Here is a 27,889-nt window from a genome sequence, read left to right on the forward strand (position 1 = left end):
CCAGCGCGTAAAAAGGGCGGGAAGGAAAGGCTGAGGGGGCGTGGCCAGCGCGTAAAAAGGGCGGGAGGGAAGGGCTATGGGGGCGTGGCCAGCGCTTAAAAAGGGCGGGAAGGAGGGGCTGAGGGGATATGGAGGGAGCAAAGAAGCCCTTTAAAAGGACCCCCCCCTCGGAGCTCATCTCCATCTTCTCGCATCGCCTTCGAACGCCCCCAGAAATGGGACTTTCACCCCCCAAATCCCTTCACAAATGCCACAAAACCTGAGGTATTTCAACCCGAAATCTCCTCACAGCCCTCCCCCAGACTCCCCAAAGCCGTGATTTGGACCTCCGATCTTCTCCAGTTTCCCCTTAAACTCCTCCAAAAAGAGCTTTTTACCTCAAATCTCGCAAAAAAACCCACAGCTTCTACCTCTGATCTTCTCAATTCCCCCTCAAACTGGCAAAAAATGTGATTTTTCACCTCAATCTCCTCTCCGAACTCCCCAAAACGCAACTTCTACCTCAAATCCTCTCAAATTTCCCCTCAAACTCCCAAACCTGCATTTTCGCCCCCAATCCCCTCAGGAACCCAATGAAAAATGTGCTTTTACCCCAAATCCCTTCACAAATGCCACACAAAAATGCATTTTTTTTACCCAAATCCCCTCACAAACTCCCCAAAAATGCGCTTTTTGTCCCAAATCCCCTCAAAAAACTCCCAAAAAAAGTGCCTTTTGCCTCAAATCCCCTCACAAACTCCCCCAAAATGCCCCTTTTTTTACTCAAATCCCCCTAAAATACCCCCAAAGCCCCCCCAGTTGTCCCCAGTCCCCCCAGTGTCTCCCAGTCCCCGCCCAGTCGTCCCCAGTAGCTCCCAGTCCCCTCCCAGTTGTCCCACCCCCCCTCCCAGTACCCCCCAGTCCACCCCCAGTTACCCCCAATTCCCTCCCAGTCCCATCCAGCCCCCCTCAATCCCTCCAGTCCCTCCCAGTTGTCCCCAGTCCCTCCAGTGCCTCCCAGTATCCTCCCAGTCGTCCCCACTCCCCTCCCAGTCCCCCTAGCGCCCCCCCAGTGCCTCCCAGTCCCTTCCCAGTCCCCCCCAGTTACCCCCAATTCCCTCCTAGTACCCCCACCAGTAGCTCCCAGGTCCCCTCCCAGTCACCCCCCTCCCCCCCTAGCGCCCCCCCAGTGCCTCCCAGTCCCCTCCCAGTATCTCCCAGTACCCCCTAACGCCCCCCCGCGCTCCCAGTCCCCTCCAGTCTCCTCCCAGTCCCACCTCCAGAGTCCAGAGGGGCAGAATGTGGGGGCGCCATGGGGCGGGCGGGGGGCAGACTGGGAGGAGGGACCCCTAAACTGGGAGGGGGACCTCTAAACTGGGAGAGGGGACCCTCCAACTGGGAGGCAGAACCCTTAAAATGGGAGGGGGGAACCCAAGCGGGGCGGAACCCGAGTTGGGGGGGCGAGGGGGAAGGGAAAGGAGGGGGCGCGCGGGCACTTGGGGGGCAGGGAACGGGGGGGCGCCAGGCTGGGGGGGGGGCCGCTGGAGGGCAAGGTTGCCTTGGTAACGGCGGCCACCAGCGGGTGAGTGAGCGCGCCAGCCCATAATAACCCCCCCCTTAGAGACCCATTGGGACCCATAGAAACCCATTGGGACCCATAGAGACCCCATAGAGACTCATAGAAACCCATTGGGACCCATAGAGACCCCATAGGGACTCACAGGGACCCATAGAGATCAATGGGAACCAATAGAACCAATAGGGACCAATAGAGATCAATGGGGGACCCATAGCGCCCCATAGGGATTCATTGGGACCCCATAGAGACCAATGGAACAAATAGGGACCAATAGGGATCAATGGGGGACCCATAGTGCCCCATAGAGCCCCACAGGGACCCATAGAGACCCCATAGGGACCCGTTGAGATCAATGGGAAACGAATGGAAACCAATAGGGACCAATAGGGGACCCATAGAGCCCATAGGGACCCATAGCCCTTCCAGCCCCATAGCTGCCCCATAGACCCCATAGCCCTCCAGCCCCATAGCTGCCCATAGCCCTCCCAGCCCATAGGCCCCCTCATAGACCCCATAGCCCCCCCAGCCCATAGCTGCCCCATAGCCCCCCAGCCCCATAGGCCCGTCATAGACCCCATAGCCCCTCCAGCCCATAGCTGCCCCATAGCCCCCCAGCCCCATAGGCCCCTCATAGACCCCGTAGCCCCCCCCCCAGCCCCATAGCTGCCCCATAGCTGCCCCATAGCTGCCTCCTGCCCCCCAGGATCGGGCTGGCCGTGGCCACGTCGCTGGCCCTGGCGGGGGCCCGCGTGGTGCTGAGCTCCCGTCGTGCCCCACACGTTGAGGCTGCTGTGGGGCAGCTGCGTGCCCGGGGGCTGGAGGTCAGCGGGGTCGTCTGCCATGTGGGGCAGCCCCATAGCCGCCAGGCGCTCATCCAGAAGGTAAGGGGCTGGGGGGGGGGGAGGGGATGTGGGGCAGCTATGGGGCTGGGGGGTGGCTATGGGGCTGTGGGGGCCATGGGGTTGGGAGGTGGCTATGGGGCAGCTATGGGGCTGGGGGGTGGCTATGGGGTCTATGAGGGGACTATGGGGCAGCTATGGGGCTGGGGGGAGGCTATGGGGCAGCTATGGGGCTGTGAGGGCCATGGGGCTGTGGGGTGGCTATGGGGCAGCTATGGGGCTGAGGGGTGGCTATGGGGCAGCTATGGGGCTGTGGGGGCCGTGGGGCTTGGGGGTGGCTGTGGGGCAGCTATGGGGCTGAGGGTGGCTATGGGGGCTATGAGGGGGCTATGGGGCAGCTATGGGGCTGGGGGGGCCGTGGGGCTGTGGGCTGGCTATGGGGCAGCTATGGGGCTGGGGGGCCTGTGGAGCAGCTATGGGGCTGGGAGGTGGCTATGGGGCAGCTATGGGGCTGGGGGGCCTGTGGAGCAGCTATGGGGCTGGGGGGTGGCTGTGGGACAGCTATGGGGCTGGGAGGTGGCTAAGGGGTCTATGAGGGGGCTATGGGGCTGGAGGGAGGCTATGGGGCAGCTATGGGGCTGGGGGTGCCATGGGGTTGGGTGTCGCAGTTGTGGGTCGCAGTTGTGGGGCTGTGGGGCTGTGGTTTGGGGGCAGGGCTGGGGGGTCCCCTGGGCCCTGCCCCACACTTGTGGGTCTGCCCCACGGCAGGCGCTGGACACCTACGGCGGCATCGACATCCTGGTGTCCAACGCGGCCCAACCCATCCATGGGCCCCACGCTGGACACAGGGGAGGCCCTGTGGGACAAGGTGGGGCGCCCCATAGCTGCCCCATAGCTGCCCTATAGCTGCCCCATAGAGCCACACAGAGCCCCACCCCCATAGCCACGCCATAGCCCTTCTATTCCTGCCCCGTAGAGCCCCATAGCCACCCCATAGAGACCTACAGCTGCCCCATAGCCACCCATAGCGCTACATAGAGCCTCAGCCCCATAGCCCTTCCATCCCTGCCCCATAGCTGCCCCATAGATACTCATAACTGCCCCATAGAGCCCTGTAGCTGCCTCATAGAGCCCTATAGCTGCCCCATAGAGCCCTACAGAGCCCCATAGCTGCCCTATAGCCACCCCATAGAGCCCTACAGAGCCCCATAGCTGCCCTATAGCCACCCCATAGAGCCCCATAGCCACCCTATAACTACCCACATAGAGCCCCAGCCCTATAGCTCTTTCATCCCTGCCCCATAGCTGCCCCATAGATGCCCATAGCTGCCCCACAGCCACCTCACAGAGCCCTATAGAGCTCCATAGTGCCCCATAGCTACCCTATAGCTACCCCATAGTGCCCTATAGAGCCCCATAGCTACCCCATAGCGCCCTATAGAGCCCCATAGCTGCCCTATAGCTACTCCATAGAGCCCCATAGAGGCCCATAGAGCCCCATAGCTGCCCTATATCTACCCCATAGAGGACCATAGAGCCCCATAGAGCCCCATAGCTGCCCCATAGCGCACTATAGAGCCCCATAGCTACCCTATAGCTACTCCATAGAGCCCCATAGCGCCCCACAGCTGCCCCCTAACTCCCCTCCCCAGATCTTCCAGGTGAACGTGACGGCGGCGGCCATGTTGGTGGGGCTGGTGGTGCCCCACATGGAGCAGAGGGGGTGAGGAAAGGGGGAGAAAGAGGGGGGGCGGGGCTTCCGCTGGCCACGCCCCCCCTTCCTTCAGCCTCGATCTGGTGTGCGGCAGGGGAGGAGCCATCGTCCTGGTGACCTCGGTGGCCGCGTATCAGCCCATCCCGGTGGGTGGTGGTGGGACCTCATCATCTTCTGGGGGTGGGACCTCATCTTATGGGGGTGGGACTTCATCTTATGGGGTTCTGGGTGGTCAGATGGGTGGTGGTGGGACCTCATCCTTTGGTGGTGGGACCTCATCTTCTGGGGGTGGGACCTCATGTTTTGGGGGTGGGACTTCATCTTATGGGGTTCTGGGTGGTCAGATGGGTGGTGGGACCTCATCCTTTGGTGGTGGGACCTCATCTTCTGGGGTTCTGAGGGTGGGACTTCATCTCCTGGTGGTGGGACTTCATCTCCTGGGGGTTTGGGTGGTCAGATGGGTGGTGGGACCTCATCTTCTGGGGGTCTGAGTGGTCAGATGGGTGGTGGGACCTCATCTCTTGGGGTTCTGGGTGGTGGGACCTCATCTTCTGGTGGTGGGACCTCATCTCTTGGGGTTCTGGTGGTGGGCCGTCCTCTTTTGGTGGTGCGTTTGGGGCGTGGCGCAGGCGCTGGGCCCGTACAGCGTGAGCAAGACGGCGCTGCTGGGGTTGGTGAAGGCTTTGGCGCCGGAGCTTCGCGCCCGTAACGTCCGCCTCAACGCCGTCGCCCCGGGGCTCATCCGGACCCGCTTCAGCGCCGCGGTGAGGACGTGGGTGGAGTCTGTGGGGCGCGGAGCCTCGGTTGGGGGCGGTCACGTGGGGGGCGGGGCCTCGGGGGGGCGGGGCCTGGTGGTGGAAACATCTCGGGGGGGGTTCGAGGAGGTCTTATAGAGGGGTTGGGGGGCGGGGCTTGATGTGGGGTGGAGTCTATGGGGCGCGGAGCCTCGTTTGGGGGCGGTCACGTGGTGGGCGTGGCCTCGGGGGCGGGGCCTGATGGTGGAAACATCTCGGGGGGGGTTCAAGGATGTCCCATTGGGGGGTTAGGGGGGCGGTGCTTGACGTGGGGTGGAGTCTATGGGGCGCGGAGCCTCGTTTGGGGGCGGTCACGTGGTGGGTGTGGCCTCTGATGTCACGTGGTGGGCGTGGCCATGACACCTTTCCCATTGTTCTCCAGCTCTGGAAGGACGAGGAGATGCGGAAGCAGAGCATGGCGGCCATGGGCATCGAAAGGTGAACCCCACGTGACCTTTGAGCCCCACCACACGTGACCTTTGACTTCCCCCCCCAACACACACGTGACCTCTGACCCCTCCGTGACCTTCCCCTCCAGGTTGGGGACTCCGGAGGAGGTGGCCGAGGTCGTGACCTTCCTGTGCTCTCCGGCCGCCTCCTACGTGGTCGGGGAGACCGTGGTGGTGGGCGGGGGGGCGCCATCGCGCCTCTAGGGCGACACTCTGCCCCCCACGGGGCCCTCTCATCTGCTCTGGAGGCGCCACTCAGTCCTCCAACGGCCTCTTGTCTGCTCTGAGGGTGCAATAAATGCCTGGGGGGGGGGCAACAAGATGGCGGCCTCCATGGAGAGCAGCTCGTGTGGGACTGAGGGCCACCATTTTGTTTAACGGGACGCCCATTTTGGGGTTGGGGCCGCTGTTTGGGGTTGGTGGTGGCCATTTTGGGGTTGTGGCGGCCATCTTAAGGTGCCAAGATGGCGCCTGCCAGGGCAAGCAGCCATCTTAGCTTGGTACCCGGCCATCTTGGGCTGCCAATATGGTGGTCTCCATCGGAGGCAGCCATTTTGGGCTACCAATATAGCAGCTCCTGGTGCAGGCGGCCATCTTAGGTGGGGGTGAGCGGCCATCTTGGGCTGTTTCCCATCGGGGGTAGCCATTTTGGCGTCTCCCGCTGTTGGCAGCCATCTCGGGGTGCCAGCAGGGTGCTCCCCATGGAGGGCAGCCATCTTAGGTGGGCCGGCGGCCATCTTGGATGACAAACACGACATCTCCCATGGCAAGCGGCCATGTTGGTGTGTTGGGCGGCCATCTTGGAGGGGGTTTATTGGGCCGGCGGAGGCTCGAGGCGCCCGGCCGCCCGCAGCAGCGCGAAGTAGCGAGGACGGTACCGCGCCAGGAAGACGCTGAGCTTCCCGGGGACCCTCTGGCACGGCTCCACGCCTGCAGGGGGGACAAGAGGGACACCCGGCTCAGAGGCGCTGCCCCACAGGGACCCAGAGAGCCCCACAGGGACCCACAGAGACCCACAGGGACCCATAGAGCCCCACAGAGCCCATAGGGACCCATAGAGACCCCATAGGGACTCATAGAGACCCATAGAGCTCATAGGGACCAATAGAGCCAATAGAGACCCATAGAGATCCATAGAACCCATAGAGACCCCATAGAGCCCCATAGACCCACAGAGACACTATAGAGCCCCATAGAGCCCCATAGAGACTCCCATAGAGACCCACAGAGACCTACAGAGATCCATAGAGCCCCATAGAGACCCCATAGAGACCCCATAGACCCCATAGAGACCCCATAGAGACCCCATAGACCCCATAGAGCCCCATAGAGACCCATAGAAGCCAATGGGAATCAATGGGACCAATAGAACCAATGGAGTCAATATGGATCAATGGGAACCAATAGGGGACAATAGGGACCCATAGAGACCCACAGAGACCCCATAGAGACCCATAGAGACCCATAGAGACCCCACAGAGACCCATAGAGACCCATAGAACCCATAGCAACCTATAACGACCCATAGAGACCCATAGGTGCCATAGTGACCTATAGGGACCCATAGAAGCCCATGAAGTTAATGGATCCCATAGACACCCATAGAACTCATAGTGACCTATGGAGACTCATAGAGCCCCATAGCGCCCCATAGACCCCATAGCGCCCCATAGCGCCCCCCCGGCTCACCCAGGGCCCTGACGACGGCCTCCACGCGCCTCTTGGCCTCCTCGACGTCTCCGTCGGTGCCGTCCATGTCGGCCTCCACCTCTCCGACGCCGTACCCGAAATCGGCCTCGTCCAGCTCCACCGTGACCCCCGGCAGCCGCAGCCGCCGACGCCGCGTCACGAACGACGCCGTGGGGCGCAGCCCCAGCTCCCGCAGCGCCTCCGTCGCCCCACGCCAACGCTCCCAACGCGCCCCCAGCGCCCGGCCAAGCTCCCGCAGCACCGCCGCCTCGCCCCACACCTCCCGGTACACCGTGGGGCCCGGGGGCGGCGCCTCGGGGGCGCTGTGGGGCGCTTCGGGGGGTTATGGGGCAGTTTGGGGGTGCTATGGGGCAGTTTGGGGGTCTCAGAGGGGCTATGGGGCAGTTCAGGGGAGTCATTGGGTGATTCTGTGGGGCTATGGGGCGGTTTGAGGGGGTTATGGGGCGGTTCAGGGGGGTTATGGGGCGGTTCAGGGGGTTATAGGGCAGTTTGGGGGCGCTATGGGGCAGTTTGGGGGTCTCAGTGGGGCTATGGGGTAGTTCCGGGGAGTCATTGGGTGATTCAGGGGCTATGGGGCAGTTTGGGGGGACTATGGGTCAGTTTGAGGGTGTCAGTGGGGCTATGGGTCAGTTTGGGGGTCTCAGTGGGGCTATGGGGCAGTTTCAGGGGGTTATGGGGCAGACTGGAGGCGCTATGGGGCAGTTTGGAGGGGTTATGGGGCAGATTGGAGGTGCTATGGGGCAGATTGGGGGTCTCAGTGGGGCTGTGGGGCAGTTTGGGGGCACTATGCAGTGATTCAGAGGCACTATGGGGCAGTCTGGGGGCCTCAATGGCGCTATGGGGAGGCCGTGGGTCGCTATGGGGCAGCCGTGGGTCGCTATGGGGCAGCCGTGGGTCGCTGTGGGCGGCTCTTCCTCGCTGTGGGGCTGACGTGGCTCCTGCTGACTCCCCCGTTGCTCGCTATGGGGCGGCTGTCGGTCGCTATAGGGCTGTGGGTCGCTATGGGGCGGCCGTGGTTCGCTATGGGGCAGCTGTGGGTCGCTATGGGGCAGCCGTGGGGCGCTATGGGGCAGCTTGAGCTGCCAGCCCTGGCCCTGGCGGTGCCGCAGCCAGAGGTCGGCGCGGCCCAGGGGGGCTCCGGCCCCATCGAAGTAGCAGTCGCGGAAGGGGGGGATGTGGGGCAGCCCCACGGCGCCCAGAGCCGACAGCGCCGCCTCCAGCCCCGGCCCCACGGCGAACTTCACCTCCACCTCGATGGCGCCTGTGGGGCACAAAGGGGGGCACGGCCTGAACTATAGCGACCCATAGCAACCCATAGAGACCCATAGAGACCCATAGAGACCCATAGAGACCCCATAGAGCCCCATAGTGACCCATAGAGACCCCATAGAGACCCCATAGAGCCCTATAGGGACCCATAGAGACCCATAGCGACCCACAGAGACCCCATAGAGACCCACAGAGACCCATAGAAACCCCATAGTGACCCATAGAGATCCCATAGAGACCCATAGAGACCCCATAGAGACCCCATAGAGACCCATAGTGCCCTATAGGGACCCATAGAGACCCATAGCGACCCCATAGAGACCCCATAGAGACCCCATAGAGCCCTATAGGGACCCATAGAGACCCCATAGAGACCCCCAGAGACCCATAGAGCCCATAAAGACCCCATAGAGACCCATAGAGACCTATAGAGACCCCATAGAGACCTATAGGGACCCACAGAGACCCACAGAGACCCGTAGTGCCCTATAGGGACCCATAGAGACCCATAAGTGACCCATAGGGACCCATAAGTGACTCATAGGAGCCCATAAAGACTCATAAGGACCCACAGTGACCCATAGCGCCCTATAGGGACCCATAGCGGCCTATAGAGACCCATAAGTGACCCATAGAGACCCATAAGTGACCCACAGGAGCCCTATAGGGACCCATACAGCCTCCCCCCCCCGCTCCCCCCTCCCATCCCATAATACCGGGGGTCTCTGTCTCCATGGAGACGAGCGCTGAAGGGCGGGTGGGGGAGGGGCCGCGGGGCATTGTGGGAGGCCCCCCCCCCCCCCCCCCCCCCCCCCACACACACACACCGCGAGGGGTGATGGGATTGAGGAGGACCGGGAGGGCACTGGGGGTTACTGGGAGGCACTGGGAACAACGACTCCACCGTAGGCGCTCTCCCAGTATCTCCCAGTGTCCCCCCAGTGCCTTCCCAGTAGCCCCCAACGCCCTCCCAGTCCTCCCCAGTACCTCCCAGTAGCCCCAACACCCTCCCAGTCCTCCCCAGTACCTCCCAGTAGCCCCCAACACCCTCCCAGTCCTCCCCAGTACCTCCCAGTAGCCCCCAACACCCTCCCAGTCCTCCCCAGTACCTCCCAGTAGCCCCCAACACCCTCCCAGTACCTCCCAGTAGCCCCCAACACCCTCCCAGTCCTCCCCAGTACCTCCCAGTAGCCCCCAACACCCTCCCAGTCCTCCCCAGTACCTCCCAGTAGCCCCCAACACCCTCCCAGTCCTCCCCAGTAGCCCCCAACACCCTCCCAGTCCTCCCCAGTACCTCCCAGTAGCCCCCAACACCCTCCCAGTCCTCCCCAGTAGCCCCCAACACCCTCCCAGTACCTCCCAGTAGCCCCCAACACCCTCCCAGTCCTCCCCAGTACCTCCCAGTAGCCCCCAACACCCTCCCAGTCCTCCCCAGTACCTCCCAGTAGCCCCCAACACCCTCCCAGTCCTCCCCAGTAGCCCCCAACACCCCCAGTACCTCCCAGTAGCCCCCAACACCCTCCCAGTCCTCCCCAGTACCTCCCAGTAGCCCCCAACACCCTCCCAGTCCTCCCCAGTACCTCCCAGGGCTTCCCAGTTCCCCCCCCCAGTCCTTCCCAGTACATCCCAGTATTTCCCTGTGCCCTCCCAGTATTCCCCCAGTTCCCTTTCGGTTCCTCCCATTTCCATCCCAGTTCCATCCCAGTTCCCTCCCAGTCCCGCGCTGCCCCTCCCCCGCCGATGACGTCACCGCACCCCATGACGATGACGTCATGGGCGGTGCTGACTCAGCAGGAAAAGGGGGGGGAACTCTCCCCCCCCCCCAGTCCCGTGACTCCCCCTCTCCCCCCCCTCCCACCCTCCCCAGTGCCTCCCAGTATCCCCCAGTGCCCCTCCCAGTGCCCCCAATCCCTCCCGCTCCATCCCGGTTCCCTCCCAGTCCCATCCCAGTCGCTCCCAGTCCCATCCCAGTCCATCCCAGTGCCTCCCAGTCCATCCCAGTGCCTCCCAGTCCCATCCCAGTCCCATCCCAGTGCATCCCAGTGCCCTCTATTCCTCCTCCCACCGTCCCCATTCCCCTCCCAGTCCATCCCAGTGCCCTCCAGTCCCTCCCATTCCCCATCCCAGTTCGATCCCAGTTCCATCCCAGTCTCCCCCAGTGCCTCCCAGTCCATCCCAGTCGCCCCCAGTCCCTCCCATTCCCTCCCATTCCCCTCCCAGTCCCCCCACTCCCCCCCCATCCCCTCCCAGTCCCCCCCAGTCCCCTCCCAGTCCCTCCCACTCCCCCCTAGTGCCCCCCCAGTCCCCCCCCAGTGCCCCCAGTCCCTCCCAGTTGGGGCGGGCCCCCCGCCGCCCCTCCCCCGCCGATCTCCCATGGCCCCCGCGCTGCTTTTGGGGCTCCTGCGGGGTCCTGCCCCCCCCCGCCGCCCCCCAGACCCACATCAGCCCCGAGGTGAGACCCCTGCCCCACAGCTGCCCCATAGCTGCCCCACATCCCCCCCAGAAACCTCCCCCCCCCCTCATTCCTTCCCTTTCCCACCCTCCCATCGCCCCCCCCCGCCCCATAGCTGCCCCATAGCACCCCAAGGGTTCCCTCTGCCCATAGCTGCCCCATGGCACCCCAAGGGTCCCCTCTGCCCCATAGCTGCCCCATAGCTGCCCCACATCCCCCCAAATCCTCCCCATCCTTACCCAAATCCCACCCCCCCGCCCATAGCATTCCCAAAGGTCCCCACATCCCCCCCTCTGCCCCACATCCCCCCTTCTGCCCCATATCTGCCCCATAACCCCCAAATCCCCTCCTCTGCCCCATAACTCCTCATTCCCCCACTCTGCCCCATAACTCCCTCAGCCCCCCCGTGCCCCACATCTGCCCCATAACCCCTCTCTGCCCCTCATATCCCCCCGTGCCCCATAACCCCCTCACTCCATCCCTCTGCCCCACATCTGCCCCCCCTCTGCCCCATAACCCCCTCTCTGCCCCCCATTGCCCCCTCTGCCCCACATCTGCCCCATAACCCCCCTGTCTGCCCCCCATTTCCCTCCCCATCTGCCCCATAACCCCCCTGTCTGCCCCCCATTTCCTCCAACTGCCCCATAACCCTCTCTCTGCCCCATATCTGCCCCATAACCCCCCATTTCCCCACATCTACCCCATAACCCTCTCTCTGCCCCACATCTGCCCCATAACCCCCCCATATCCTCCAATCTACCCCATAACCCCCTCTCTGCCCCCCATCTGCCCCCCATCTGCCCCTAACCCCCTCCCCGCCCCCCATCTGCCCCATAACCCCCTCTCCGCCCCCCATCTCCCCCATAACCCCCTCTCCGCCCCCCATCTGCCCCATAACCCCCTCTCTGCCCCACATCCTTCCCTCTGTGGCCTTGGGGTGAGTTTGGGGGCTCAGAAGGGCCTTTTGGGGTGTCCCCCCCCCCTCCCCTCCGGCCACGTTTCCTTTTGTCCCATTTCCTCCTCAGTTTTCCCCATTCCTCCTTTTTTCCCCCCATTTTCTCCTCTCCTTCCCTTTGTTTTCCTCCCCTTTTCCACCTTTTCTCTTTGTTTTTTCCCGTTTTTTTTCCTCATTTTTTTGCCCTTTTCCATCACTTTTTCGGTTTATTTTCCACAATTCCTCTTTTTTTTTCCCACATTTTCTCTCTTTTCTCACATTTTTCCCTATTTTCTTCCCATTTTTTCCCTATTTTCTTCCCATTTTTCCTATTTTCTTCCCATTTTTTTCCTATTTTCTTCCCATTTTTTTCTATTTTCTTCCCATTTTTTTCTATTTTCTTCCCATTTTCTTTCTTTTTTCCCATTTTTTCTTCATTTTCTTCCTTTTTTTCCCTGTTTTTTGCCACGTTTTCTCCCTTTCCCCTCATTTTCTCCTCATTTTTCCCCCCTTTTCTCCCCATTTCCCCCTTTTCTCCCCCATTTCCCCCCTTTTCTCCCCATTTTCCCCCTTTTTCTCCCCCTTTTCCCCCCTTTTCTCCCCATTTTCCCCCCTTTTCCCCCCTTTTCTCCCCATTTTCCCCCCTTTTCTCCCCATTTTCCCCCTTTTCTCCCCATTTTCCCCCTTTTCTCCCCTTTTCTCCCCCTTTTCTCCCCATTTTCCCCCCTTTTCTCCCCATTTTTCCCCCCTTTTCTCCCCATTTTCCCCCTTTTCCCCATTTTCCCCCCTTTTCTCCCCATTTTCCCCCCCTTTTCTCCCCATTTTTCCCCCTTTTCTCCCCATTTTCCCCCTTTTCTCCCCATTTCCCCCCCTTTTCTCCCCATTTTTCCCCCTTTTCTCCCCATTTTCCCCCTTTTCTCCCCATTTCCCCCCTTTTCTCCCCATTTTTCCCCCTTTTCTCCCCATTTCCCCCCCTTTTCCCCCTTTTCCCCCCTTTTCTCCCCATTTTCCCCCTTTTCTCCCCATTTTCCCCCCTTTTCTCCCCATTTCCCCCCCTTTTCTCCCCATTTTCCCCCCTTTTCTCCCCATTTTCCCCCCTTTTCTCCCCATTTTCCCCCCCTTTTCTCCCCATTTTTCCCCCTTTTCTCCCCATTTCCCCCCTTTTCTCCCCATTTTCCCCCCTTTTCTCCCCATTTTCCCCCCTTTTCTCCCCATTTTCCCCCCCTTTTCTCCCCATTTCCCCCATTTCCCCCATTTCCCCCCATTTTCCCCATTTTTCCCGGTTTTCCCCTCATTTTTCCCGGTTTTCCGCTCTCCCCATCCCGGGGGGGGAGGGGCGGCTCCGTCCCTGCGGTTTCTGCGGCCGCGGCTCCGTCTGGGCCACATCCTGCCCAGTGCTCCCAGTATAGACCAGTGCAGAGCGGCGCCCCCGCTGACCCCAGTATAGACCAGTACCGACCAGTAACGCCCACTCTCAGCACCCCCAGTGCTCCCAGTATGGACACCTCCCCTCCCAGTGCCCCCAGTCCCCTCCCAGTGCAAACCAGTGCCTCCGTTCTCCCTCCCAGTTACCTTATTCCCACTCCCAGTCCCTCCCAGTGCCCCCATTCCCCCTCCCAGTCCCTCCCAGTGCCCCCATTCCCCCTCCCAGTCCCTCCCAGCGCCCCTTATCCCCCTCCCAGTGCCCCCATTCCCCCTCCCAGTCCCTCCCAGTGCACCCCAGTCCCTCCCAGTGCCCCTTATCTCCCTCCCAGTCCCTCCCAGCGCCCCCATTCCCCCTCCCAGTCCCTCCCAGTGCCCCCATTCCCCCTCCCAGTGCCCCCATTCCCCCTCCCAGTGCCCCCAGTCCCCTCCCAGTCCCCTCCCAGTGCCGCCATTCCCCCTCCCAGTCCCTCCCAGTCCCCGCATTCCCCCTCCCAGTCCCTCCCAGTGCCCCCATTCTCCCTCCCAGTCCCTCCCAGTGCCCCCATTCCCCCTCCCAGTCCCTCCCAGTGCCCCCATCCCCTCTCCCAGTCCCTCCCAGTGCCCCCATTCCCCCTCCCAGTCCCTCCCAGTGCCCCCATCCCCTCTCCCAGTCCCTCCCAGTGCCCCCATCCCCTCTCCCAGTCCCTCCCAGTCCCCCCATTCCCTCTCCCAGCCCCTCCCAGTGCCCCCCCCCCGCGCTCCCAGTGCCTCCCAGTACTCCCAGTCTCCGGCAGGCGTGGCTGCAGCAGTACGGGTACCTCCCCCCCGGGGACCTGCGGTCGCAGTCGCTGCGTTCGGCGCCCGGCGTGGCGGCGGCGTTGGCCGCCATGCAGCGCCTCTACGGGCTGCGCGTCACCGGCCGCGCCGACCCCGAGACACTCAGGTGGGGACACTGGGAGAACTGGGAGAACTGGGAGAACTGGGACGGGGGGGGGGAGAGCACCAGGAGGACGTGGAGGGACCATAGAGAGGAACCATAGAGAATGTGGAGGGATCATAGAGAGTGTGGAGGGATCATAGAGAGTGTGGAGGGATCATAGAGAGTGTGGAGGGATCATAGAGAGGAACTATAGTGAATGTGGAGGGACCATAGAGAGTGTGGGGGAACCATAGAAAGGAACCATAGAGAATGTGGAGGGACCATAGAGAATGTAGAGGGACCATAGAAAATATGGGGGAACCATAGAGAACGTGGAGGAACCATAGAGAGGAACTGTAGAGAATGTGGAGGGACCATAGAGAGTGTGGGGGAACCATAGAGAGGAACTGTAGGGAATGTGGAGGGACCATAGAGAGTGTGGGGGAACCATAGAGAGGAACTGTAGGGAATGTAGAGGAACCATAGAGAACGTGGAGGGACCGTAGAGAACACGGAGAGACCATAGAGAAGGTGGAGGGACCATAGAAGGTGTGGAGGGATCATAGAGAGGAACCATAGAGAAGGTGGAGGGACCATAGAGAACGTGGAGGAATCATAGAGAGGAACCATAGAGAATGTGGAGGAACCGTAGGAGCACATGGCAGGACCATAAGAATGTGGAGGGACCCACTAGAGAATGTGGAAGAACCATAGAGAGGAACCATAGAGAACGTGGCGGACCATAGAAGATGTGGAGGGACCATAGAAGAACATGGAGGAATCATAGAGAGGAAACCATAGAGAACGTGGAGGAACAGTAGAGAACACTGAAGGACCATAAAGAATGTGGAGGGACCATAGAGAGGAACCATAGAGAATGTGGAGGAGAATGGGGAGGAACCATAGAGAGGAACCGTAGCGAATGTAGAGGAACCATAGAGAACGTGGAGGGAATGTAGAGAACGTGCAGAGACCATAGAAGATGTGGAGGGATCATAGAGAACGTGGAGGAACCATAGAGAAGGTGGCGGAATCATAGAGAACATGGAGGGACCATAGAGAGGAACCATAGAGAACGTGGAGGGACCGTAGAGAACGTGGAGGGACCATAGAGAATGTGGATGACCCATAGAGAGGAACCATAGAGAACATGGAGGGACCATAGAGAGGAGCCATAGAGAACATGGAGGGACCATAGAGAGGAGCCATAGAGAAGGTGGAGGGACCATAGAGAGGAACCATAGAGAACATGGAGGGACCATAGAGAGGAGCCATAGAGAAGGTGGAGGGACGGTGGGAGGAGGTGGGCGTGGGGCCACCGGAGGCTGTGGAGGCCGTGGGGTGGTGCGCGGTGGAGGCCGTTGTCCGGAGGTGCCGGCGGTGTCTCCTCCTCAGGGCCATGCGGCGCCCGCGCTGCGGTGTCCCCGATAAGTTCGGGGCGGAGCTGAAGGCCAACGTGCGGCGCCGGCGCTTCGCCATTCAGGGCATGAAGTGGGAGCAGCGCGAGGTCACCTTCAGGTGAGGAGCGGGGGCACTCCGGACCCATAAGTGGTGGTTGAGGTCCTCCATAACCATCAGTTGAGGTTCTCCAACCCCATAAGTGATGGTTGAGGTTCTCCAACAACAGTTGAGGTTCTCCATAAGCGATGGTTGAGGTCCTCCAACCCCATAAGCGTCATTTGAGGCTCCTCCATAAGTAACGATTGAGGTACTCCAACCCCCATAAGTGACAGTGAGGTCCCTCCATAACCATCAGTTGAGGTCCTCCAACCACATTAACCATCAGTTGAGGTCCTCCATAACCATCAGTTGAGGTTCTCCCAACCCCATAAGTGACAGTTGAGGTCCTCCATAACCATCAGTTGAGGTCCTCCACCCCCATAACCGTCAGTTGAGGTCCTCCATAACCATCAGTTTGAGGTTCTCCAACCCCATAACCATCAGTTGAGGTCCTCCTATAACCATCAGTTGAGGCTACTTCAACCCCATAAGTGCGTGGTTGAGGTCCTCCATAACCATCAGTTGAGTCCTCCACACCCCATAACCGTCAGTTGAGGTCCTCCATAACCATCAGTTGAGGTCCTCCAACCCTCATAACCATCGGTTGATGTCCCTCCATAACCATCAGTTGAGGTCCTCCAACCCCATAACCATCAGTTGAGGTCCTCCATAACCATCAGTTGAGGTCCTCCACCCCCATAACCATCGGTTGATGTCCTCCAACGACCCTTTGGTGCCCTCTCTCTCCCCCCCTCAGCATCCAGAACTTCACCCCCCAAGGTGGGCGAAAGCGGCCACCATGGCGTCCATACCGCCGCGCTTTCTCCGTCGTGGGCCGGCGGTGACTCCGCTGCGTTTCCGGGAGGTTCCGTACGAGGAGATCCGTCGCGGCGCTCCCCCCAGGCGGACATTATGATCTTCTTCGCCGAGGGTTTCCATGGCGGACAGCACTCCCTTCGACGGCCCGGGGGGTTCTTGGCCCACGCGTACTTCCCGGGGCCCCACATCGGCGGCGACACTCACTTCGACGGCCGCCGAACCCTGGACCGCGCGCCACGGACGACCTCAGCGGTGAGACAACGCCCCACGGAGGGCCTCCCTGACCATAGGGGGCCTCTCCTGACCCATAGGGGACCTCCCTGACCCCCTTTAGACCCTCCTGAACCCCTTTAGATCCTCCTGAACCCCTTAGATCCCCCTGAACCCCTTTAGATCCCCCTGAACCCCTTTAGATCCTCCTGAACCCCTTTAGACCCTCCTGAACCCCCCTTTAGACCCTCCTGAACCCCTTTAGATCCTCCTGAACCCCCTTTAGACCCTCCTGAACCCCCTTTAGATCCTCCTGAACCCCCTTTAGACCCTCCTGAACCCCTTTAGACCCTCCTGAACCCCCTTTAGACCCTCCTGAACCCCCTTTAGGACCTCCTGAACCCCCTTTAGGGCCTCCTGAACCCCCTTTAGACCCTCCTGAACCCCTTTAGACCCTCCTGAACCCCTTTAGACCCTCCTGAACCCCCTTTAGGACCTCCTGAACCCCTTTAGACCCTCCTGAACCCCCTTTAGACCCTCCTGAACCCCTTTAGGGCCTCCTGAACCCCCTTTAGACCCTCCTGAACCCTTTAGACCCCCCTGAACCCCCTTTAGGACCTCCTGAACCCCCTTTAGGGCCTCCTGAACCCCCTTTGGACCCTCCTGAACCCCTTTAGACCCCCTGAAACCCCCTTTAGGACCTCCTGAACCCCTTTAGGGCCTCCTGAACCCCCTTTAGACCCTCCTGAACCCCTTGAGATTCTCCTGAACCCCCCTTTAGATCCTCCTGAACCCCTTTAGATCCTCCTGAACCCCCTTTAGACCCCCCTGAACCCCCTTTAGACCCTCCTGAACCCCTTTAGATCCTCCTGAACCCCTTTAGAACCCCCCTGAACCCCCTTTAGGACCCTCCTGAACCCCTTTAGACCCTCCTGAACCCCTTTAGATCCTCCTGAACCCCCTTTAGACCCTCCTGAACCCCCTTTAGATCCTCCTGAACCCCTTTAGACCCCCCTGAACCCCTTTAGATCCTCCTGAACCCCTTTAGACCCCCCTGAACCCCCTTTAGACCCCCCTGAACCCCTTTAGACCCCCCTGAACCCCCTTTAGACCCCCCCTGAACCCCCTTTAGACCCTCCTGAACCCCTTTAGACCCCCCTGAACCCCCTTTAGAACCTCCTGAACCCCCTTTAGACCCCCCTGTAGCCCCTCTGGACCCCTGGAGGTCCCCCGGTGACGGTTGGCGTTGTCCCGCAGGCAATGACGTCTTCCTGGTGGCCGTCCACGAGCTGGGCCACGCGCTGGGCCTGGAGCACTCCAGCGACCCCTCGGCCATCATGGCGCCCTTCTACCCAATGGATGGACACCGAGAACTTTGTCCTCCCCGACCGACGACCGCCGCGGGATCCAACAGCTCTACGGTCAGCACCGACCTCTCCATCTCCACCCCTTCCGGAACCTTCTCGACCCATCTAGAACCTTCTTGACCCAATTTAGGACCTCGTTGAACCCTTCTAGAACCTTCTTGACCACTTTGGGACCTTCCTTGAACCCTTCTAGAACCTTCTTGACCCCATTTGGGACCTCCTTGAACCCTTCTAGAACCTTCTTGACCCCATTTGGGCCCTCCTTGAACCCTTCTAGAACCTTCTTGGCCCCATTTGGGGACCTCCTTGAACCCTTCTAGAACCTTCTTGGCCCCATTTGGGACCTCCTTGAACCCTTCTAGAACCTTCTTGACCCCATTTGGGACCTCCTTGAACCCTTCTAGAACCTTCTTGGCCCCATTTGGGACCTCCTTGAACCCTTCTAGAACATTCTTGACCCCATTTGGGACCTCCTTGAACCCTTTCTAGAACCTTCTTGACCCCATTTGGGACCTCCTTGAACCCTTCTAGAACCTTCTTGGCCCCATTTGGGACCTCCTTGAACCCTTCTAGAACCTTCTTGACCCCATTTGGGACCTCCTTGAACCCTTCTAGAACCTTCTCGACCCATTTGGGACCTCCTTGAACCCTTCTAGAACCTTCTGAACCCCTTTAGACCCTCTTTGATCCCCTTTAGACCCTTTTTGACCCCATTTAGGACCTCCTGAACCCCTTTAGACCCCCCTGAACCCCTTTAGATCCTCCTGAACCCCTTTAGACCCCCCTGAACCCCTTTAGATCCTCCTGAACCCCCTTTAGATCCTCCTGAACCCCTTTAGACCCTCCTGAACCCCCTTTAGACCCCCTGAACCCCTTTAGACCCCCCTGAACCCCCTTTAGACCCCCCTGAACCCCTTTAGACCCCCCCTGAACCCCCTTTAGACCCTCCTGAACCCCTTTAGACCCCCCTGAACCCCCTTTAGATCCTCCTGAACCCCCTTTAGATCCTCCTGAACCCCCTTTAGAGCCCCCTGAACCCCCTTTAGACCCTCCTGAACCCCTTTAGACCCTTCTGAACCCCTTTAGATCCTCCTGAACCCCTTTAGACCCTCCTGAACCCCTTTAGATCCTCCTGAACCCCTTTAGACCCTCCTGAACCCCTTTAGATCCTCCTGAACCCCCTTTAGACCCTCCTGAACCCCTTTAGACCCTCCTGAACCCCTTTAGACCCTCCTGAACCCCTTTAGATCCTCCTGAACCCCTTTAGACCCTCCTGAACCCCCTTTAGACCCTCCTGAACCCCTTTAGATCCTCCTGAACCCCTTTAGACCCCCCTGAACCCCCTTTAGACCCCCCTGAACCCCCTTTAGACCCTCCGGTTCCCCCCCAGGGTCGGGCGGTTGGTCCCAGTGTGGCTCCGGGGTGTCCCTCGGACCACGTCGCGTCCTCGCAGCCCCGAGCGACCCGCCGGGGCCTCCGTACGGCCCTGAGATCTGCGACGGAAACTTCGACACCATCGCCATGCTCCGAGGGGAGATGTTCGTCTTCAAGGTGAGGACGTGGGGTTCAGGGGGGTCTAAAGGGGTTCAGGAGGGTCTAAAGGGGGTTCAGGGGGGTCTAAAGGGGTTCAGGAGGGTCTAAAGGGGGTTCAGGAGGATCTAAAGGGGTTCAGGAGGGTCTAAAGGGGTTCAGGAGGATCTAAAGGGGGTTCAGGAGGGTCTAAAGGGGGGTTCAGGAGGGTCTAAAGGGGTTCAGGAGGGTCTAAGGGGGGTTCAGGGGGGTCTAAAGGGGGTTCAGGAGGATCTAAAGGGGGTTCAGGAGGGTCTAAAGGGGTTCAGGAGGATCTAAAGGGGGTTCAGGAGGGTCTAAATGGGTCGAGGAGGGTCTAAATGAGGTCAAGGAGGTCCTAAATGGCTTTGAGGAGGTTCTAGATGGTTCCAAGGAGGTTCTAGATGGTCCAAGGAGGTTCTAGATGGTTCCGAGGAGGTTCTAGACGGGTCCAGGAGGCCCCAAAGCGGGCGGAACGCGGAGCGTAGGAGCCCCCGGAGGTGACGTGGCGGTGGGTGCCCGCAGGAGCGGTGGTTCTGGCGCGTGCGGGACGGGCGCGTGATGGACGGATACCCTCTGCCCATCGGGCACTTCTGGGTGGGGCTCCCGGCGTCCATCGGCACCGCCTACGAGAGGAGGGACGGGAAGTTCGTCTTCTTCAAAGGTGAGGAACCGAGGAACCGGGCCTGGGGGGGACACGGGGGAGAAATGGGGTTCAGGAGGGGTTCAGGGGGGTCTAAAGGGGGTTCAGGAGGATCTAAAGGGGGTTCAGGAGGGTCTAAAGGGGTTCAGGGGGTCTAAAGGGGGTTCAGGAGGGTCTAAAGGGGGTTCAGGAGGGTTAAAGGGGTTCAGGAGGATCTAAAGGGGGTTCAGGAGGATCTAAAGGGGTTCAGGAGGGTCTAAAGGGGTTCAGGAGGATCTAAAGGGGTTCAGGAGGGTCTAAAGGGGTTCAGGAGGATCTAAAGGGGTTCAGGAGGGTCTGAAGGGGTTCAGGGGGGTCTAAAGGGGGTTCAGGAGGATCTAAAGGGGTTCAGGAGGGTCTAAAAGGGGTTCAGGAGGGTCTAAAGGGGGTTCAGGAGGGTTTAAAGGGGTTCAGGAGGGTCTAAAGGGGTTCAGGAGGATCTAAAGGGGGTTCAGGAGGGTCTAAAGGGGGTTCAGGAGGGTCTAAAGGGGGTTCAGGGGGGTCTAAAGGGGTTCAGGAGGGTCTAAAGGGGTTCAGGGGGGTCTAAAGGGGGTTCAGGAGGATCTAAAGGGGGTTCAGGGGGGTCTAAAGGGGGTTCAGGAGGGTCTAAAGGGGTTCAGGGGGGTCTAAAGGGGTTCAGGGGGGTCTAAAGGGGGTTCAGGAGGATCTAAAGGGGGTTCAGGGGGTCTAAAGGGGGTTCAGGAGGGTCTAAAGGGGGTTCAGGAGGATCTAAAGGGGGTTCAGGGGGGTCTAAAGGGGGTTCAGGAGGATCTAAAGGGGTTCAGGAGGGTCTAAAGGGGGTTCAGGAGGATCTAAAGGGGGTTCAGGAGGGTCTAAAGGGGTTCAGGAGGCCCTAAAGGGGGGTTCAGGAGGTCCTGAGGGGCCTTCAGGAGGGTCGGTGGCCGCTGGTGACGCGGCGGTGGCCGCAGGTGACCGCCATTGGGTGTTCTCGGAGGCGGCGCTGGAGCCGGGGTACCCGCGGGCGCTGAAGGACTTGGGACGAGGACTCCCCCGCGACCGCCTCGACGCCGCTCTGCTCTGGGCCCCCAGCGGACACACATACTTCTTCCGGGGCAACAAGTGCGTGGCGGGACCTTCTGGAACCTTCCGGGGACCTTCGGGAACCTTCCAGGGACCTTCGGGAACCTTCTGGGGATCTTCTGGGGACCTTCTGGGATCTTTTGGGACCTTCTGGGGACCTTCTGGGGATCTTCTGGAACCTTCTGGGGTCTTCTGGGACCTTCTGGGGACCTTCAGGGACTTTCTGGGACCTTCTGGGACTTCCTGAGATCTTCTCAAACCTTCTGGGGATCTTCTGGGACCTTCTGGAACCTTCTGGGGACCTTCTGGGACCTTCCGGGGACCTTCTGGAACCTTCTGGGGACCTTTTGGGGACTTTCTGGGGACCTTCTGGGACTTCCTGAGATCTTTTCAAACCTTCTGGGGATCTTCTGGAACCTTCTGGGGATCTTCTGGGACCTTCTGGGGATCTTCTGGAACTTTCTGGGATCTTCTGGGACCTTCTGGGACTTCCTGAGATCTTCTCAAACCTTCTGGGGATCTTCTGGAACCTTCTGGGGATCTTCTGGGACCTTCTGGGGATCTTCTGGAACTTTCTGGGATCTTCTGGGACCTTCTGGGACTTCCTGAGATCTTCTCAAACCTTCTGGGGATCTTCTGGAACCTTCTGGGGATCTTCTGGGACCTTCTGGGGATCTTCTGGAACTTTCTGGGATCTTCTGGGACCTTCTGGGACTTCCTGAGATCTTCTCAAACCTTCTGGGACCTTCTGGAACCTTCTGGGGACCTTTTTGGACCTTGTGGGGATCTTCTGGGACCTTTTTGGGACTTTCTGGGGACCTTCTGGGACCTTCTGGGGACCTTCAGGGGATCTTCTCAATCCTTTTGGGACCTTCTGGGGTCTTCTGTGCCCACCACGACGTCCTCGAGGCCACACTGAGGTCCCTCAACCCCATTACGATGTTCCCATGAGGTCCCTCAAGGCCATAACGACGTCCCCGAGGCCATATTGAGGTCCCTTAAGGCCATGTAGAGGTCCTTCAAGGCCATAATGATGTTCTCAAGGCCACATTGAGGTCCCTTAAGGCCACATGGAGGTCTCTTAAGTCCATGTTGAGGTCCCTCAAGGCCATAATTATGTTCTCAAGGCCACATTGGGGTTCCTCAACCCCATTACGATGTTCCCATGTGGTTCCTCAAGGCCATAATGACGTTCTCGAGGCCACATTGAGGTCCCTCAACCTCATAATGACATCTCCATGAGGTCCTTCAAACCCATAATGATGTCCTCAAGGCCACATGGAGGTCCCTTAAGGCCATGTTGAGGTCCCTCAACCCCATAATGACGTCCCCGAGGCAATATTGAGGTCCCTTAAGGCCATGTAGAGGTCCTTCAAGGCCATAGTGATGTCCTCAAGGCCACACTGCGGTCCCTCAAACCCATTATGATATTCCCATGAGGTCCCTCAAGGCCATAACGACGTCCCCAAGGCCACATTGAGGTCATTCAAGGCCATAATGATGTCCTGAAGGCCACATGGAGGTCCCTTAAGGCCATGTTGAGGCTCCTCAAGGCCATAACAATGTTCTCATGAGGTTCCTCAAGGCCATAATGACGTCCCCAAGGCCACATGGAGGTCTCTTAAGACCATGTTGAGGTTCCTCAAGGCCATAATGATGTCCCCAAGGCCACATTGAGGTCCCTCAACCCCATAATGACGTCCTCGAGGCCACATTGGGGTTCCTCAACGCCATTACGATGTTCCCATGAGGTTCTTCAAGGCCATAATGACGTCCCCGAGGCCACACTGAGGTACTTCAAGGCCATAATGACGTTCTCAAGGCCATATTGAGGTCCCTCAACCCCATAACGATGTCCCCATGAGGTCCCTCAAGCCCATAATGACGTCCCCAAGGCCACATGGAGGTCTCTTAAGTCCATGTTGAGGTCCCTCAACCCCATAACGACGTCCTCGAGGCCATATTGAGGTCCCTCAACCCCATTATGATGTCCCCATGAGGTCCCTCAAGGCCATAATGATGTCCTCAAGGCCACATGGAGGTCCCTTAAGGCCATGTTGAGGTTCCTCAAGGCCATAACAATGTTCTCATGAGGTTCCTCAAGGCCATAATGACGTCCTCGAGGCCATATTGGGGTTCCTCAACCCCATTATGATGTTCTCATGAGGTTCCTCAAGGCCATAACGAGGTCCCCCCTAACGAGGCCCCCCCTAACGAGGTCCCCCCCTAACGAGGTCCCCCCCTAACGAGGCCCCCCCTAACGAGGCCCCCGCAGGTACTACCGCTTTAACGAGGAGACGCGGGCGGTGGACCCCGAGTACCCCAAAGGCATTGAGGTGTGGGGCGGCGTTCCCGAAGGGCCCCGCGGAGCCTTCATGGGCCCCGACGAGGGTGAGGGACCCCCCGGGACCGACTGGGGGGGACTGGGGGGGGGGAATGGGGGGGACTGGGAGGGAATGGGAGGGACTGGGAGGGACTGGGGGGGACTGGGAGGGAATGGGAGGGACTGGGAGGGACTGGGAGGGACTGGGAGGGACTGGGAGGGAATGGGAGGGAATGGGAGGGACTGGGGGGGACTGGGAGGGAATGGGAGGGACTGGGAGGGACTGGGAGGGACTGGGGGGGACTGGGAGGGGCTGGGAGGGGGAATGGAGGGCAGAGGGGGTTGGATGGGGTCCCAGTCTCCTCCACCAGTTCCTCCCAGTCCCTCCCAGTGCTCCCAGTTCCTCCCAGTGCCCCCCAATCCCCTCCCATTTCCCCTTATTCCCCTCCCAGTGCTCCCAGTTCACCCCATTCCCCCTCCCAGTGCCCCCCAATCCCCTCCCAGTCCCTCCCAGTGCCCCCTATTGCCCTCCCAGTGCTCCCAGTGCCCCCCAATCCACTCCCAGTGCCCCCATTCCCCCTCCCAGTCCCTCCCAGTGCCCCCATTCTCCCTCCCAGTCCCTCCCAGTGCCCCCCAATCCCCTCCCAGTCCCTCCCAGTACCCCCCAATCCCCTCCCAGTGCCCCAAATCCCCTCCCAGTGCCCCCATTCCCCCTCCCAATCCCCTCCCAGTGCTCCATTCCCCCTCCCAGTCCCTCCCAGTGCCCCCATTCCCCCTCCCAGTCCCTCCCAGCGCCCCCATTCCCCCTCCCAGTCTCTCCCAGTCCCTCCCAGTGCCCCTTATCTCCCCCTCAGTCCCTCCCAGTACCCCCCAATCCCCTCCCAGTGCCCCCATTCCCCCTCCCAGTCCCTCCCAGTGCCCCCATTCCCCCTCCCAGTCCCTCCCAGTGCCCCTTATCTCCCTCCCAGTCCCTCCCAGTGCCCCCAATCCCCCTCCCAGTCCCTCCCAGTGCCCCCCATTCCCCCTCCCAGTCCCTCCCAGTGCCCCTATTTCCCCTCCCAGTCCCTCCCAGTGCCCCCATTCCCCCTCCCAGTCCCTCCCAGCGCCCCCATTCCCCCTCCCAGCCCCTCCCAGCGCCCCCATTCCCCCTCCCAGTCCCTCCCAGTGCTCCCAGTTGACCCTCCGCGCTCTCTCCCAGCCTTCACCTACTTCTACAAGGGCGGGCGGTACTGGAAGTTCGACAACGTGGCTCTGCGGGTGCTCCCCGGGTACCCCAAGTCGGTGCTTCGGGACTGGTTGGGCTGCGCGGAGGCGCCGGCGCCGACGGCGGATACGGAAGTGGTGGTGCTGGAGGTGGGGGGCGCCGGCGCCGGGGCGGTGGCGGCGGCTACCGCGGCGTTGGCGGTGGCTACCGCGGCCACGGCGGCGCTGGCGCTGCTCTGGAGGAGGCGCGGGGCCCCCAAACCCCTCCTGCGTTGCCAGCGCTCTCTGCTGCCGCGCGTCTGACGCCGCCTCCCAGTAGCTCCCAGTTACCTCCCAGTATCACCCGGGGCCCTCCCAGTATCTCCCGGTGCCCTCCCAGTTGCCACCGAGTGCCTCCAAAGGGGACCCCCAAAGTCCCCCTCCCCGACCCCGTGTTCGGCCTCAATGGGACCCAGGAAGCCACGCCCACTCGTTGGCCACGCCCACACCCCCTCCCAGTATCTCCCAGTATCTCCCAGTGCCCTTCAAGGAACCCCAATGTCCCCTTATTCACCTCAATGGGGCCCTTGGCCACGCCCCCTTCTGGGGCTCCCATTGACTTCAATGAAGCCATAAGCCACGCCCCCCTTCTAGGCCCCCATTGACTTCAATGGTCGCTGAAGCCACGCCCCCTTTCGGTCCTCATTGACTTCGGTGCTGAGGCCACGCCCCCTTTTAGATCCCCATTGACTTCAATAGGCGCTGAGGCCACACCCCCTTTTGGGGGCCCCATTGACTTCAATGAAGCCATAAGCCACGCCCCCTTCAAGGTCCCCAATGACTTTATTCGGTGCTGAGGCCACGCCCCCTCTTAGATCCCCATTGACTTCAATAGGCGCTGAGGCCACGCCCCTTTTGGGGGCCCCATTGACTTCAATGAAGCCATAAGCCACGCCCCCTTCAAGGTCCCCAATGACTTTATTCGGTGCTGAGGCCACGCCCCCTCTTAGATCCCCATTGACTTCAATAGGCGCTGAGGCCACGCCCCTTTTGGGGGCCCCAGTGACGTCAATGAAGCCATAAGCCACGCCCCCCCTTTTAGGCCCCCATTGCCTTCAATGGTCGCTGAAGCCACGCCCCCTTTTGGGGCCCCCATTGACTTCAATGAAGCCATAAGCCACGCCCCTTCAAGGTCCCCATTGACTTCAATAGGCGCTGAGGCCACGCCCCCATTCACCCCAATGGGAGCTATAAGGGACCCCCAAAGGGACCCCAATGTTCCCCCGTTCGGCCTCAATGGGGCCCAGGAATCCACGCCCCCTCTTTAGCCACGCCCACTCCCCCTCCCAGTCCCTCCCAGTATCTCCCAGTGCCACCAAGTGCCTCCAAAGGAACCCCAAGGTCCCCACGTTTGGCCTCAGTGGCACCCAGGAAGCCACTCTCACCCTTTGGCCACGCCCACAGCCCTCCCAGTGCTTTCCCAGTATCTCCCAGTGCCACCCAGAGCCCTCCCAGTGCTTCCCAGTATCTCCCAGTGCCTCAAAGTGCCTTGAAACGGACGCCAAAGGACCCTCATTTGGCCTTAAATGGGACCCAGGAAGCCACGCCCACCCTTTGGCCACGCCCACCCCCCCATCCCAGTGCCCTTCAAAGGACCCCAATATCCCTCCATTCACTCCAATGGGAGACGAGGCCACGCCCCCTTTTGGGCCCCATTCAGTTGAATGGGAGCTAAAGCCACGCCCCCTACCGGGTTTTTGGCCACGCCCCTTTCTGACTCCTCAACGGGACCCAGAGGCCACGCCCCCTTCCCCATACAAGGGGCGGGGTTATGCAAATGAGGCCACCCTACGGGCACACGGAGCCACATCTATGCAAACGAGGGCCCTGTTTTATGCAAATGAGGTGGGCGGGACTTGTTTTTTTTACCGTTTTAAGGGGGTCTCAGCCCCGCCCCCTCCTGCGGGTCAGGAGAGGGGGGAGGGGCGGGAGGGGCTCCGGGGGGGGGAGGGGTTAATAATTAATGATTAATTAATAATAATTAATAAAGCCCTGAGCGGCAGCGGAGGCGGCGACGGTTTGGACTGGGAGGGACTGGGGGGGTACTGGGAGCACTGGGAGAGGGAGGAGGGGTTACTGGGAGCACTGGGAGGGGGAGGAGGGGTTACTGGGAAGGGGAATAGGGTTACTGGGAGCACTGGGAGGGGATTAGGTCTTACTGGGAAGCAGATAAGGGGTTACTGGGAGCACTGGGAAGGGATTAGGCCTTACTGGGAGGCAGATAAGGGGTTACTGGGAGCACTGGGACAGGATTAAGTCTTACTGGGAGGGGGATTAGGGTTACTGGGAGCACTGGGAGGGGGATTACGGTTACTGGGAGCACTGGGAGGGGGACTGGGGGGTTACTGGGAGCACTGGGACAGGATTAGGTCTTACTGGGAGAGGGAAAAGGGTTACTGGGAGGGGAGTGGGGGTTAACTGGGAGCACTGGGAGGGGATTAGTTCTTACTGGGAGGGGGATTAGGCCTTACTGGGAGCACTGGGAGGGGATTAGGCCTTACTGGGAGGGAGATCAGGGGTTACTGGGAGCACTGGGAGGCAGATAAGGCCTTACTGGGAGCACTGGGAAGGGATTAGGCCTTATTGGGAGGCAGATAAGGGGTTACTGGGAGCACTGGGACAGGATTAGGTCTTACTGGGAGAGGGAATAGGGTTACTGGGAGGGGAGGGGGGGTTAACTGGGAGCACTGGGAGGGGATTAGGTCTTACTGGGAGGAGGATAAGGGGTTACTGGGAGCACTGGGACGCAGATAAGGCCTTACTGGGAGCACGGGGAAAGGATTACATCTTACTGGGAGGCAGATAAGGGGTTACTGGGAGCACTGGGAGGGGATTACGTCTTACTGGGAGGGGGATTAGGGTTACTGGGAGCACTGGGACAGGATTAGGTCTTACTGGGAAGCAGATAAGGGGTTACTGGGAGCACTGGGAAGGGATTAGATCTTAGTGGGAGAGGAATTAGGGTTACTGGGAGGGGATTAAGTCTTACTGGGAGGGAGATGAGGGGTTACTGGGAGCACTGGGAGGGCATTAGGCCTTACTGGGAGGCAGATAAGGCCTTACTGGGAGCACTGGGAAGGGACTGGGCCTTACTGGGAGCACTGGGAAGAGCGGG

The 27,889-nt window shown here is 60.4% G+C and overlaps 2 protein-coding genes across 2 annotated transcripts; one reads left to right on the forward strand and one right to left on the reverse strand.

The window, feature by feature from the left end:
* Positions 1-247: 247 nt before the first annotated feature.
* Positions 248-26,695, forward strand: LOC128850134 (matrix metalloproteinase-14-like). The gene is given in 24 exon segments (XM_054053111.1): positions 248-264; positions 2,262-2,439; positions 3,166-3,255; positions 4,050-4,120; positions 4,185-4,257; positions 4,741-4,924; positions 5,288-5,343; positions 7,048-7,329; positions 13,918-14,066; positions 15,438-15,560; positions 16,300-16,372; positions 16,375-16,432; positions 16,435-16,571; positions 16,573-16,599; positions 16,601-16,613; positions 17,829-17,923; positions 17,925-17,960; positions 17,962-17,996; positions 19,329-19,401; positions 19,403-19,489; positions 20,012-20,150; positions 21,098-21,248; positions 23,485-23,600; positions 24,731-26,695. Coding segments are annotated over 24 exon segments (2,571 nt in total). The 3' UTR covers positions 25,039-26,695.
* On the reverse strand, positions 7,658-9,128 carry THTPA (thiamine triphosphatase). The gene is made up of 2 exons (XM_054053135.1): positions 9,050-9,128; positions 7,658-8,325 (listed from the first exon to the last, which is right to left on the reverse strand). Exons 1-2 carry the CDS (start codon positions 9,111-9,113, stop codon positions 7,727-7,729), a joined length of 663 nt encoding a protein of 220 aa, XP_053909110.1. The 5' UTR covers positions 9,114-9,128; the 3' UTR covers positions 7,658-7,726.
* Positions 26,696-27,889: the final 1,194 nt, after the last annotated feature.

Source organism: Cuculus canorus, chromosome 39 (assembly GCF_017976375.1).
Source record: "Cuculus canorus isolate bCucCan1 chromosome 39, bCucCan1.pri, whole genome shotgun sequence".
In the NCBI taxonomy this organism is placed as follows: Eukaryota; Metazoa; Chordata; class Aves; order Cuculiformes; family Cuculidae; genus Cuculus; species Cuculus canorus.